The following is a 15,253-nucleotide window of genomic DNA, read 5'->3' on the forward strand; positions in this document are numbered from 1 at the left end:
ACTTGCAGAGGGGGGCAGAAACAGACCTCACTCCATCCTTTGTACCCAGTGATAAGCATATTCCTGGTGGTGGACCATCAGGCTGGCTAAAGGCAAGGGGCCCCACTGCGGCCAGGAAGGAGGAATTGGACATGCCCATCTTTCGTTACCACATACTATGAAACTGGAAAACAAAATGTCAAGCAGAGAGGCCTGCATGAGGAAAGCATGTTTCTCCCAGTTCTGTTCACAGAGCAAGGCGGAGACAGTGGGGCACGCTCCAGGAGCCCTAGAGGTCTGCACACTGCATCTTCATCACGGTGAACTCGGCGTTCCAGGGGAGCGCTCCAACTATAAAGCTGCATGTCAGTTTCTGAAAGAGACCATCACCACAAACAATCAGTAGTGCGCCACAAGGTACCAGCTTAGACATATGCTGGAAGACGGTTATCATCCATCAAGAAATGTTCCCAGGAACCTGCTAGCTGAAATGCTCCCAAGAGCCTGCTAGCTGGATGCTGCAAACCTTCATAATGATTAGCAAATGCTGATGGCCCCAGAGGATTCTCTGTTTCCACACCAACCATTAGATCGCAAATCGAACAATCACCATATTTTGGTGGGAGATCAGATGTCAACTTCATTTTATTTTTAATTCTCTATAAATATATTCTACAATGTAAATAAAGCAATGCTATGCCAGATATGAACCAATGTATGTTGTATTAATAATTAAATAATGCCTTTTGTTCTGATAACAAATAAGTCAGAATAAGAGCAATTTAGAAGGTTCTAGCAGGGGTGGGCAAACTTTTTGACTCGAGGGCCACAATGGGTTCTTAAACTGGACCGGAGGGCCGGAACAAAAGCATGGATGGAGTGTTTGTGTGAACTAATATAAATTCAAAGTAAACATCATTACATAAAAGGGTACGATCTTTTTTTTTTTTTTAGTTTTATTCATTTCAAACGGGCCATAGTTTGCCCACGGCTGTTCTAGGGCCTAACCTGACTTTCATTTTATAGAGCCCTTCTCTCTTGTTTAGTATTAAAATCAATAAACAGGATTAAAAAGTACCTTTGAAATAAAATATTCTGTGTAGGATAGATGATGAATGGGCAAATAAAGGGCCAAATAGGTGGATGGATGGATAAATGGGTGGAGGGATGCATGAATGGGTAGATAGATGAATGCATACATGGATAGATATAGATAGATAATTAGATGATAGGTAGATAGATAGATAGATAGATAGATAGATAGATAGATAGATAGATAGATAGATAGATAAGAGAGAGAGAGAGAGAGAGAGAGAGCGAGCGAGCTATAGATAGAAGTCCTGGAAAGCAGCAAAGGGCATCTTAAATAATTGACTGCAACAAGGAGGTACTTCCAGGAGCTCTGAGGCAAACGGAGTCAGAGAGAATGGAGTCAGGAGTTGATCTCTGCTGAGTATCAGACACCTACAGAGGAGGACAATGGAGCTTCTTGCCCCTCAGGCCCACAGACAATACCAGATCAAGATGGCTTTGCAGGGGAATTATATCAGCTTGGCAACCAAAAGCTCCCTTTGTTTTTAAATGGATTCAGAACACAGAAACAGATGGAAAGCCTCCGTTCTTATTATACCAGACAAGAGAAACCCCGAGACCAAATCATAAGCCGGACGGCTGGTCCCAGGGCCTGCAGCAGCAGTACTACCAAGGAACTTCAAAAATGGCATTAAGACATTCTTACTGCTTAAGTGTTTGTCCTAGTAAATAGAACAAAAATCATTTTTAAAAATACCAGTGCCCTGGCCAGGTGGCTCAGTTGGTTGGAGCGTCATCCTGCATACGGAAAGGTTCAGGTTCAATTCCAAGGGTGCACGGGGGGCAGCAGATCCATATTTCTCTCTCACATCCAGGTGTGTGGTCTCTCATTCTCCCCCCCGCCCCCCGTTCCTTTCTCTCTAAAATCAATAAACGGGATTTTAAAAATACTAGCAAGTTAAACATTACTGCTAGCTCGAGGCTGCCGAGTTTTAGACAGTTCTAAAGCAGTGCCTCTGAGGTTTTCCCAGTGATATCAAGTATATGTGGGTGTCTATACCTGGAAATTTTGATTCGATAGGTTTAGAATGAAGCAATGGAACTGGCCCGTGTGTGCATCTCTGTGTGTATGTGTGTCTGTGTTTTCACCTCATTCTCCAAAGGTTATTAATACTGGTTTGAGAGTACTGAATATACTATATAAAAGCAAAAGTCCTAAATAAAGAAGTGGCATATTGAACCCAACTGCATTCTAACAGATGAGTGCAGACACAATCTGTTGCACTTGTTCCAACCTGAGGCTGGCAGAAGGGCTGCAACAAAGAAAGGAGGTGGGAAGGAGAAGCTATCTGCTGTCAACATGGTGGTGACTTAGAATACACCATCAATGTTCACAAGCACATCTGTGGAGTGACCTTCAAGAGGTGCACACCCTCCCCCATCCCAACTCTCAGAGAGAGCTGAACATTTGCAGTGAAAGAGACAGAAATGCCAGATGTGCCCCTCAACTCCAGGCTCAGCAAAGCTGTCTGAGTCAAAGGAATAAGAAATGTCCCATACTGTATCTGTGTGTGGTTATCCAGGAAATTTATATTTATTGGTGATCTATGGGCCTGTCACCATTTTCAAAAAGCTATTTTCAGTCAAAGAGGATGAGAACTAATAATAAAATAAGGTTATAAAGCTACACAAAAAAAGAAAAGTGTACCATAGTCCAGACATGTTAGAATAAGGACTCAATATGAGGGGATCTATTATTTCAGTTTACTATACTAATCGTTCAAAGAAGAGAAAGAATTCACTATACTTGGTAGATGCTGAAAGAATAATCAATAGAAGAAAATATTCTTAATTTTAAAAATAACACTTCATAAAGAGAGAATTGGAGAGACTTCAGAAAGTAGCACTTATGTAATATTTAATAAGAGAATATAAATACTGAAAACATTCCCATTAAAGCGAGAATAAGAACAATTGTTCGGCATTGTTACTCTTCAATATTATTCCAAAGGCTTGGAAAGAAAGAAAGACTTCAGTGTTGATAAATGTGTGCTTAAAAACATATATCTTAAAACTGAGATTGTCCATGGGAACCTTAGATACAATAATTGAGGAAAATTCTCCTTAATTCTTTTTAATATGTTCAACAAACAGGTAAAAAGCAACAACGTTCACTATAACTCCAATAAGTCCAGTATAAAAAAATATATTTAAACAGACCATAATTCTACTAAAAGATTTTTAAAAATACTAGCATAAAAGATCAGATGGCATTAAGACACGCTCGCAGCTTAAATGTGTGCCCTGATGGCTATCTACTGTCAACTGGAAATGACCAAACTTGCTCAGGTGGAGCACACAGAGGCAGTCCCAGGCATGATGGAGTGTCCTTGGTGATCAGGCCTTTGCAAGCTCCTGGACTCAACGCCAGAAGCAGCATCACCTGGGAACTTGTCAAGCATGCAATTTTTTGGACCCCATTCCAGACCAATGAATCAGAAGTTCTGCAGGTGGGATGTGGGTTTATCAAGGCCTTCCGGTAATTCTGATGCCCACTCATGTGGAGAACCATTGGTATAAAGAAAGAGACAAAGACACCCCTCCTAGGCAAAACCCAGAGGCCTCCACTAACCTCAGACTAAGCATTTGGATAAATCCAGGGCTCTCCCCACCTCTGAAATTAAATATAGGCTTCAAGCAAAAGGCCCCTGGGCCAACCCAACTCTTTGGGGGGAGTCATTGGACCTTCATTGAAACTATGGCTGAGCCTAGCAAGAATCAACTGTAAGTCTGGGATGGGGACACAGTGTGGCCTAGTCACTGCTTAATCACCAACACACAGAACAGCACTGGCACAAGTAAGCTTCGATGAGTAGATGAGTGAATGAACAAATTTCCTCTTGTATCTTCACAAGGATGAGCAACTGTTGGGGAAGCCACAGCTGACTGCTCATCCGGGCCCAAGAGAGAAGACTTTCAATAAATATGCATGGGCAAGTTTTCCTGCACCAAGAGGCCAGAGTTGATGGAGCCCTTGCAATCAGAGTGACATTGACAGCATGCTGTCCCTAGGTTGAGGGGTGGGGAAAGTCTCAGAGAAGTCCACCACATTCTGCAGACCTACACTCTCCACTCTAAAAGCCACAGAGTTGACCACTTCTGGGGCTAAATATTGGGAGTCATCCAGACCTCAAAGAGAGAGTCTGGACACCCCAAGTTCTTCTGGCTGGGGCTTAAGAGTCGCCAAGACCATCACACACAGTTGGTTTGTCACTTACCTTTGCCAGTTTGGAGTTTTCCTGAGTGACACAGTTTTCATTACTGTTTGAAAGCTTTCTGCAATTGCTGCGGGCAATTTCAACATCAATGAAGTATTCCAAACGGTCTGTGACCTGTCAATCAGCAATTATAACAATTGTGTGATTTTATTCAAAAAGTTGTATTTTACCTTTGAGAAGTTTTAGCGAACACTAAAAAACTACTCTCACGTTCATCCTGCCTCCCTATCTGTTAGCCAGTCTTTCTCCAGGGATGCCCACTGCCTGGATTCCTTTGCACATTGATACCAGTTGTGTAGCCCTACATGGAGCTGGATACGCAGGGAAGAGGCTTCTTTCCAGTGTGGGGCCTCCTGGAAGGCAAAGTCTTCTAATTCCATTTTCTGTCCCAAAGTCCAAGGCATGCTGCACGCTCAGTGACAGGTTGGGGGAGAAAACTGAAGTCACCAGAACCAACAGCTCCTCTGGGCCCAAGATGTTATATATTCATGTGGGCCAGATGGAGGGGCAGACAATTCAGCCACATTGGACATCCCCCCTGATTCTTATCCCACACACGCACCCCTCAGGCTCTGTCATCTGGTTAAATCTCCTGCCCCTTAAGGCTTTTCTACTCAAGGCCCCTCCCACCACCTCAGCAAACAGTCAAGGGGCTATGCCAAGGGAGTTCGTCTTTCTGTTCTCTGTTGAGTGTTTAGCAAGGAGTGTAGCAGTAGATTTGTAGTAAGGCATCAGTATTTACTGAATTCATTAATGACTGAGTGCAGTGAAGGTGAAGGTGGTCATTTAAATCTGCTTTCATCAGGTTAGAAAACATCACAGCAAGCCACAAAAAGGGGTATCTGTGCCTTGGTTCCCACTTCCCTGGACTCCACTTTTTCTAGTACGTTTCCTCATTGCCATCTCTGAACCTTGATAAATTTGTATTAAATTGTGGCTGTGTTCCAAAGAATTAACAAGGGAGACTCTGGCCTATTGGGGAGAAGCTGGTTAGACACCAAGAAGTGACCAGCAGAGGTACATCTTGAGTTTGGAAATTAAGTTTGTATTTAGAGAATCTCAAAAATACTGTGGCCATGAACCTGATCAGGAGCAGGACTTCCTGTTAGTCATAATGCCTGCTGACCCTCGCTCTCTGTCACGCACTACACCCGGGCTTTGCACACAATAACTCAGTCAGCTTGGCCGGTGCACTCAGTGGTTGAAGCTCAAGGTATAAACCAGGAAGTCATGGTTTGGCCAGGGCACATGCCCAGGTTGCGGGGTCGATCCCCAGTAGAGTGTGTGTAGGAGGTAGCTGATCAATGATTCTCTCTCATCATTGATGTTCTATCTCTCTATCCCTTTCCTTTCCTCTCTGAGATCAATAAAAATATTTTTTAAAAAAGAACTCAGTTAACCCACATACCAAGCCTCTGGGGTAAGGCTATCACTCCCATTTTTTCAGGTAAGGAAACTGAGGCACAGAGGAGCTAATTAACTATCCATCTAACTATCAGCTAACCCAGGGCTCAAACAAGATTATCCTAGCATGTGGACTAGCATCCCTAACCACCATGCTCACCCCTCTCTTGTTTCTGCCCACTTTTCTTGTCCAGCCAGAGGAAGGCAGAGGATTGCTGTGTGTGATTCCTGGGGAATGTGAACCTGAAGTTTCATGGACATCCGGTTTCATGGACACCTTGATTGAATCTGCATAACCTCTTTCTAAATATAGGTTACCTAGAATGACAGTTTTAAAACCCAAATCTAATAACATGGATTCTGAGAACTCCAGACCACATGTCTGTCTGGCTTTCCAGTGCTCCTAAAATAAAGTCAAAGTCTTGCCCATGGCCTGCAAGGACAGGCCTGGTGGTCCCTGTTTATTTCCTGGCCAGTCACACTGGCTCCTGGGTTGCCAAATAGGCCCTGTTTCTTCCCACTGGCAACCTGCTATGCCTAAACGCTCTTCCCCACCCCCATGCACCATAAACCTCCCTGCCTTCCTCTGTGGCAGATGCTATGAGTGGTGCCCCAATCCCATGCTGTTCCTAAGCACACTGCTAGGTCCTGGGGCTCCATGCTGGGCTTCCTGCTGCCAACAGGAGCAAGGACTCCCAGAATAGCTCTTGGACAAGGCCGGGTAAGAGTTGGTGGATAAGTAGCCCAGCTCCTCACCTACAGGGTGGCCCCATTTCTAATCAGGCTCTATGCCCTCTCCCTGATTCCCCAGATAGACTGAGCCCAGCTGCCCAAGGTGGTAACCTGCTCAGTAATTTACCCCACATGGGTGCCCCCTGACCCCTCACACTCCCCCTTCTGGCCTCCTGGTGCTTCCTGGGATGGCCTTCCAAATATCTGCATTTGAATTCTAGCACAAGAGTCTGCTTCTGGGAAACCCAAACTAAAACACTTCCTACCCACCTTCTTCACCTTATTTCACTCCTAGTCTGACCTTGGGCTGACCTAGAGAAGTGGTACTCTGCCTTGTCTGCATATAGGGGTCACCTCCTGGAGGGTTTTAACACCTAATGAGGCCTAGGTCCCCCCTAAAGACTCTCATTTAATTGATGAGGATGCAGTAGGACATTTACAAGCTCCTCAGGTGAGAAATGCTGTCTGAAGAAGTCTTCCCCTGATAACCAGACCTTGTCTATGTTCCATGTCTCTGGAACAAACATCGCGGCTCCTCATTCATGGTTGAGCATTTTTTCTTTCTAATTGGACTGATGGCTCCCCAAGGGCTATGATCATTTCTGTCCATCTCACAGCCCCACCTACAATGGCTAGCATAGAAGTGGCTTTGGAGAAACTTGCTAAATGTGTATGTTCCTGGGGTACCAAGGGAAAAAACTGTGAGGAAGACTAGGAAAGTTACAAGACCTAGGAGCTATTCCTTTATCTCAAAACTAGTGTCCTGGTGCATGGATTCGTGCACATTGAAAGGAAATTAATTAGAAAAAATATAATAGAAGTGTCAACCAAATTCACAATTGACAATGACAGATTGAAACACATGTGTGTGATTGGCGCCAGCAAGAGCTTTATATATATAGATAAACTTGCTTAATTAGACCTGTTTTCTGATTTGGCTAAACTTTTTCCAGCCCAGTGAAGCACCCCAACTTCTCTTTAATTGTCAGCAACACAGCAGTAAATATCAACACAAAGCAGATTATTATTGTAGGGAAAACAAAGGGTAAAATATTTAACTGCAGCAGTGTTTGACTATATTCTGTGCAGTGAGAAAACCTGAAATCATTTTCAAGGTCCACCATTTTTTACTTCTTTTCAGTCAGGTCAAGTTTCTAAGCTTTCTAAATCTCCATTTTCCAGCTAATGAAAAGAAAATAGGATTCCATCGAGTCTCCTATCTACCTACTCCAGAACTTCTGTGAGGATCAAATGAGATGAGACACATGAAAACGCTTCACAGATATTTGGTTAAAGTGTAAAATGTTTCCACCTGGCTATAACGCAAGTCATGTTTCTGGGCTGAAGAAACTCCAAGGAGTCTAGTCGCTAGGGAGAGGAAGCTGGGCGTTGCTATATGACCTCATTACCCGGTGCCCACAGCCATCGTTTCTAGGCTGGGCTGGGCTGTAGGCCACATTTTGCACCATGAGGTCTCAGCAGCATCTGCTGGGATTTGGTGGGGTGTCACTCTGGGGTGGTGGTGGGGGCCTGTGTCCCACTTGGGGGAATCTGAGTGTTGCTTTGTCAGCACCAGGTCCATGGTGCCATTTCTTTGTGAATGGCCAGTGTGCATCACAGCAGCTCCTGCAATGTGCATCATAGTGACTGGTTGGATGGTTGGACACTTAGCATATTAGCCTTTTATATATATAGATGTCACAAGAGTGTGCCTTCTGATGGATTGTGGCATGTGTCCAATCAGTAAAGCATGCTGCACCAGCAGCATAACATTTGCAAATATGGTGCTCCTGGCTCTCATATTCCCAAGAGATGGAGTCATAAGGATCAACATGTAAAGTGGCCCAGCTCCTGCTAAGAGACAGTCTGGGGAGTGTAAAGCCTGAAATAAGCTCTGCTAACAATGACCTTCCATTTTCAATTCATTCTCATAAGTTGCATGGTGCAAAACGCCACCATCCCACCATCCCACCATCCAACCATTGAGGCTGAATTCCAACACAGAGCCTTTTATCAGACATGGCAGCCAAGGCCACGTGCTGGAAACTCCAGGGAACACCCCACACACTAGAATCCAAGTCAGTAACACTTCCTCGGTTTGGGCAATTCGTGGTTCTGTGAGGATGGATACATTTCTATAAACAGAACATCATAGTCTCCACTTCCATGAAAATGTTGGATTAAAAGTATTAAATAATGGAGGAGGAGGCGCCTTATTAGCCTACACATTAGATAGTGTGCCATGTGTTTCTTTTCAACTCCACATTCCACATTATGTGGGTAGATTGAAATGTGGCCCGTGGCAGCATTGTTGCAAAATACTCATGGTACTCAATTTGTCTCCCAATAACCTTAGCAAATACAAATAACGAACATTTGATTTTTAGTTTTGGATTTAAATGAGTTAATATATGTAAAGTACTTAGAACGACAGTCCAAGCACATATAGTAAATGCACTGATGTTATAGTAATGTGCAAGTGTATATGGCTTGAGCACTTAACATATTTAGGACTTTCATATATCAATGTTTTTCTCAGATGCCCAATTTTTCACACTGGCTTCAGTCTTTACACCAGAAGCAAATATGCATATTGAGAGAGAACACCTTTACCTGCAGCTGGACTTGCACTATCTTGACCACGTGGAAGATGTACTTATCCTCACTCTCTTTGTTGTACTCTTGCATGGCAAACCACAGACACTGCTTCACGTTGTAATTAGAGGCGTCAATAACTTTTAATTCCCTTATCACCTTGACCTTATTCTTGTCTGGGTCTGTGCTGGCCACCAGAGCCGCCACAAGGGTAAGCAGGAACAGGCAGGACCCCCAGAGTCTTGTCATGGTCTCTCCATCCAGGGGTACAGGTGAGCCTTTGTCCTCTCAGGGATGGAGCTGCAGATGAGATGGGGTGACCGCTGCTGCTGCTGTTATAGGTTCAAAGATCTTTCCACAACAACATCAGCCCAGCTAGATTCAAGACAGGGTCACCTGTAGGGCTACCCCTGCCCTCGAAGGAAACCCACCCTAGAGAAGCTATGAGGAGTCTCTGCTCCAGGCATCTGCCCTCCTTATCCTGGGTGTGGTCTGCAGTTCCAGGGAGAGCACTTAGCCCAGAGGTACCAACATCTACCCTGTAAGCCTCACCACAAACTTTTGCTTGTGTGTCTCAGGCCTATAAGATGTGACTGGGTTCCTGGCTCCAGCACTCAGTGGGCCTTCCAACCTACCCCACTGCCAGCTGCTCCTTCCTCCTTGTGGAGTCAGATTCTGCCCCCGGTGCCAGCTCGTGGTTCTCCTGGGTCTCCAGCACTCTCAGCTTCCAGCTATACCCTGGCCTGTAGTCTCCTAATCTCTGGTTTCTCTTCATCTGTTGAGTCCATGCCCCTGCAGAGAGGTTCCACTTTGTGATGTAATCTAGCACTTGTGACCCTGCCTCAGGGAGGGCATCTCCAGACTGCTGCCACTGACCTTCAGTCCAGGCAAACCCTTCCTGCTTCTGCCCTTGGAGTGAGGGTCCCTCAAAGGTTTCCTGCTCACATGTGCCATGACCCTAGCTTCCTAAATGCCTGGCCTCTGGACTCCCTCTGGCCCAGTAGTACCTCTCTCCACTGTTCTGCCAGAGAGCAGGTAACACAGCCCACCCTGTGGGGATCATGCACCCCCTGGGCTCTTAGAAATTCTGTTCCTCTGTGAAAATCCCAAATCGGTGTCCAGCAAATTACTAGAAAGGTAGATAGGTGAGCATTGGTCCCAGGGTGCCTTCACCTGACCTTGGCCTGCACCCCTCAGGAGTCCCCAGAGCAGTACATGCAGTGGAAAGCTTTAGACCACATTAAGCACCACCACCCAACCACCTCCACAAGCGATACACTCCAGAGGCAGACTCTGATGTAGTAAGTCCTGCTCTTTGGTGTGGGCTCCTGCACAGCTGGTCCTGGACAGTGTGGGGAGATCAGTGGTCATAGGCAGTCCTTATAGCTGATCAGCCTGGGAGTAAATCTCTCCCATTGATGAGCCAAGAACTATCAAGGCTCAACTACAAGAGGAGGGTGTACACAGCCCACACCTGGGGTGAACTTCAAGTGCCCAGTTTGGGTGATCAGAGAGGCTATGACACTGGATCCTACAGGACACCTACAACATTAGGCTACTCTACTAAGCCTGGGATACATAGTAGCTCTACCTAATGCATAGAAACAAACACAAGGAAGCAGCCAAAATAAGGAGACAAAGAAATAGGTCCCAAATGAAAGAATAGGAAAAATCTCCAGAAAAAGAACTAAGCGATACAGAGGGAAGCAAGCTACCAGATACAGAGTTCAAAACAATGGTTATAAGAATGTTGAATGAACTTAGAAACTCAACAGCATAAAAAAAGACCAGTCATAAATGAAAGATACATTAACTGAAATGAAGAATAATTTACAGGGAATCAACAGGAGAGTAGAATCCAAGACTCAAATCAGCAATTTTGAATATAAGGAAGCAAAGACCACCCAATTAGAACAGCAAGAAGAAAAAAGAATCCAAGAAAATGAGGATAGCATAAAGAGTCTCTGAGACAACCTCAAGTGTATCAACACTTGCATCATGGGGGTACCAGAAAGAGAAGAGAGACAGCAAGAAATTGAAAACCTATGTAAAAAAGATAATGATGGAAAATTTCCCTAACCTGGTGAATGAAATAGACATACAAGTGCAGGAAGCACAGAGAGCCCCAAACAAGATGAACCCAAAGAGACCTACACCAAGACACATCATAATTAAAATGCAAAAGTTTAAAGACAAAGAGAAAATCTTAAAAGCAGCAAGAAAAAAGGAATTAGTTATTTACAAGGGAGAGCCCATTCAACTATCAGCTAATTTTTTAACAGAAACTTTGCAGCCAGAAGGAACTGGCAAAAAATATTCAAAGTGCCCGGCTGGCATGGCTTAGTGGTTGAGTGTTGACCTATGAACCGGGATGTCACAGTTCAATTCCTGGTCAGGGCATATGCCTGGGTTACGGGATGTGGGGCATGCAGGAGAGAGCCAATATATGGTTCTCTCTCATCATTGATGTTTTTATCTCTCTCTCCCTCTCCTTTCCTCTCTGAAATCAATAAAAATATAAATAAATAAACTAGATGAGACTGGCCATGAGGGCATAGGAGGGGAGGCCGCCTGCACAGTTGGTGGGGATGAGAACTGGTGCCTCTATTCTGGAGGACAAATTGAGGGCTTGCAACCCCTGAAATGCAGCAAGTCCATCCTCAAGTACCAGTTGAAAGAATTTCTTAGGTACAGGAGGGACATAAAGGTAAAAGTTCATTGCAGCAAATTTGGCAGCAAGGAATCAGAAGCAGTTTAGGAATGGAAGAAAGGGTAGGTAAAATAAGTGGGCATTCCTATCATACTATGCAAAAGTTAGAAACTAGACTAGATGTATACAGAGAAACAAGAACAGATCTTTTAAAAGACAATGATAACAGGAAAAAGTAAATTCAAGGGCCTTGGCTGGTGTGAATCAGTGGTTATAGCATCAGCCTACGCATCGAAGGGTCACAGGTTTGATTCCCGGTCAAGGGAACATATCTAGGTTGCAGAATCGATCCCTGGCCCCCATTGGTGTGCGTGCAGGAGGCAACCAACCAATATGTCTCTCTCACATTGATGTTTCTCTCTCTCTCTCTCTCTCTCTCTCTCTCTCTCTCTCTCTCTCTCTTTCTCTCCCCCTCTCTCTCTTTCACTCTCTCTAAAAAATATCAATGGAAAAATATGCTCAGTGAGTATTAACCAAAAAAAGTAAATTCAAGGTACATAACAAAACAATTACATGAACATTATGAACACAAAACAATACTACCAATTCTTCAAGAATACCAGCATAAAGATACCCATAGAAGTCATAAGGTTGGTTATCTAAGAAGAAAATGGACAGGGAACACCAGAGTAGGTGTAAGAGAAAAAGAGAATGAATCAATAAATGAATAAATGGGAAGCAGACAAACCAGAGAGGGCTCTGGCACCCTTGGGATGGCAAGGGGTAAGGCCTAGGAGTGGGAAAGTACTGAGAACTGAGTCATAGAGGAGAAAAGTGCCTTCAAGTGCCCCTCCCCCATGAGGAGGTCCCCTGTAAGCAGTGTATCTGGTGAGTACCTCCTGCACAGGAGGGGAGGGCTGTGAGTCCTTGCCTGCCCAGTGTGGCATGGAGATCAGCTTGAAGAGTCTCCAATGAATGATTTCTTCTTGATTTCTACCCTAATTTCACTGTGGTTTTAGAAGAGTCTGCATGGTATCAGGACTGTGAATTTCGCAGAGAATTACTTCGTGACACACCACTGATCAATTCTGAAAATGTTTCATGTACATCTGGCAAGACCATGAACTCATGTTCAATGTTTCAGTGATGTTCAGGACAATTTGATATTGTGTCATTCAGATCTTCTGTATCAGAATTTGAGACCCTGACTGATATATTGTGTCCAGTCAGTTTTACTTGTTTCTGGAAGTTGTGTTTTCTACTTTCACTATGATTGTATATTTGATTATTTCTTCTTTCTGTTCTTTCTGTTTTTGCTGTAAGTATTTTGAAACAGGTGAACATTTTCATCAGCATAATAGCCCCCTTGATTTCAAGTGGTGCTTGTTGTCTTACAGTTAATTTTATAGGCTATTAGTACTTTTACACCATAGCCGTTGGCATAGTATACTTTAGTCCATCCTTATTTTTCAAAAATCTGTTTTCATATATTTATGATGTTTCCTTTTTGCTTTGTTTTCTTTTTTTGACATTTTTTTTATTGATTTCAGAAAGGAAGGGAGAAGGAGAGAGAATCAATGATCAATTGCCTCCTGCACATCCCCTACTGGGGATTGAGCCCGCAACCCAGGCATGTGCCCTGAGCGGGAATCGAACCATGATCTCCTGGTTCATAGATTGATACTCAACCACTGAGCCACGCCAGCTGGGCGCTTTGTTTTCTTTTGTTTTTCCAACAATAAACTAAATTTGTCTTTTAACTAGAGCATTAAGTTCACTTACATCATTCCAGCTACATTTCCTCTTCTCCCAGCTTTGTGCCATGATGTCCATGTATACTAATTCTATATGCATTTTACAATCTTCAATAAAATATTATATTTATAGTCTGTATATCATCTAGATTCATCCACATATTTATTCTTTTGAATGTTGTTTCTTTCTTCCTACTATACTATTTTTTCATCTTTTCCTTCTGCCCAGAAAACTCCCTTTAGTATTTATTTTAGAACAGTTCTACTGGCAATAATTACATCCACATTGTTTGTTTAAAATTACTTAGTTCTATATGCACTTTTGAGAGATATTTTTGCTGGCTAAGGAATCACTTAGAAGATGCATGACAATGTCTTTTGACTTTCATTGTATTACATTCCACATTTGTTTAAAATCAATAATTACATTCCACATTTGTTTAAAATCACTTGGTTTTATATGCACTTTTGAGAAATATTTTTGCTGGCTAAGGAATCCCTTAGAAGATGCATGACAATGTCTTTTGACTTTCATTGGTTTCTATCTGAGGGCAGCGGAAAGCCTGATGTTTGCTTATTTGAAGATAAAACACCTCTGGCTGATTTTAAGACTTTTCTCCTTAAATTTGATTTTTAACTTTTTCATGCTCAGCTGTGGATTTCTTCTCTTATCCTGTGTGGAGTTTGTAATACTGCTTTTAAAAAAATGTTTTGATGTCTTTGGTCAGCTCTGTATAACTCAGGCTTTGCATTTCCAAATATTGCTTCAGCCCCATTGTCTCTTCCTTTCACTCTGAGGCAGATCTCACATTGACCTTCTCATACTTTCCATCCTGCAGCCTCTCCTTTGTCCTGCCTCCTGTTGTCTAATTCTCCTTTCAGCTGTTTCTAATCTGAGGTTAACCTGCCTGTCTCATTACTCATTTCAGTTATTGTATTTTCCAGTCCTAGGACTTTCCTTTTATTCTTTTTTGATAGCTCCAACTTCTTTGCCAATATTATTCATCTTTGAATTCCTTGAACCAATTCATCCTAGGTATGTTAATGTCCATATCTGATAACCACGTTGGCTAGATAGCTTTTCAGGTTTGTTTCTATTATTTATCTTTGTTCTGTCCCATCATGTCTTGTACTTTCTTTAATAGTTTTTTTTAACGTGTTCTAGAAATTTGTGTTTCAAAAATATAGAACTAATTTGAACCTTTGTGTGATTTGGCTAATATTTTAGATTTATCTAACAGCTATGCACACAATGTAAGCCATAGGACAGGTATATGTAAAATATAAGCAATTTCAGAGATAATGGGTGTCATCATTTACAGAGTAACAGAAAGTGGGAGGCAGTGAAGAAAGCGGAAGAGGAAGAAAAAGAGATGGTACAGGGTCTATGGAGTGCTGGGGATAGATTGAGGCAGATGCTATGAGGCCCTTGAGTTTGGGGCAGTTGGCGATGGGGTGAGGGGCTCATCCTGACAAATGCAATGATTTGAGACATTGATTTGTTGGTTTTGATCCACTGATGGTATTCCTAGGCTGACAATGTGACCTCATAAGAGAGGACAGGAGAGCAGATAAACAACAGCGGTTTCTGGAGCAGGTGATGTGGTTCTGAAAATAACATTTGGAGGACATCGCAGAAAGGAAATAAGTGGTTAGTTACAAGTGTTTCTAAGCCTTTGTTTCCATGCTAATAACAATGAATCTTTATGTTTGGAAACCAAAGAGTCAAGAGGGAAATTGGTGATAAGAGTGCTGGATTCAGTTGGCCTTGAGCTCAATTCAGAAAACCACGAGACAAGTTTCTAGTTTCCTGATATAGAAATGGAAAA

At 43.1% G+C, this 15,253-nt stretch overlaps 1 protein-coding gene across 1 annotated transcript; it reads right to left on the minus strand.

Moving 5' to 3' along the window:
• Positions 1 to 268: 268 nt before the first annotated feature.
• LOC102263350 (cystatin-8) lies at positions 269 to 9,269 on the minus strand. Its single transcript, XM_005858266.1, has 3 exons — positions 9,039 to 9,269; positions 4,290 to 4,403; positions 269 to 352 (listed from the first exon to the last, which is right to left on the minus strand). Exons 1-3 carry the CDS (start codon positions 9,267 to 9,269, stop codon positions 269 to 271), a joined length of 429 nt encoding a protein of 142 aa, XP_005858328.1.
• Between the last annotated feature and the right edge of the window lie 5,984 nt (positions 9,270 to 15,253).

The sequence above is a fragment of the Myotis brandtii genome, unplaced genomic scaffold (assembly GCF_000412655.1).
Source record: "Myotis brandtii unplaced genomic scaffold, ASM41265v1 scaffold1164, whole genome shotgun sequence".
NCBI classification, from domain to species: Eukaryota; Metazoa; Chordata; class Mammalia; order Chiroptera; family Vespertilionidae; genus Myotis; species Myotis brandtii.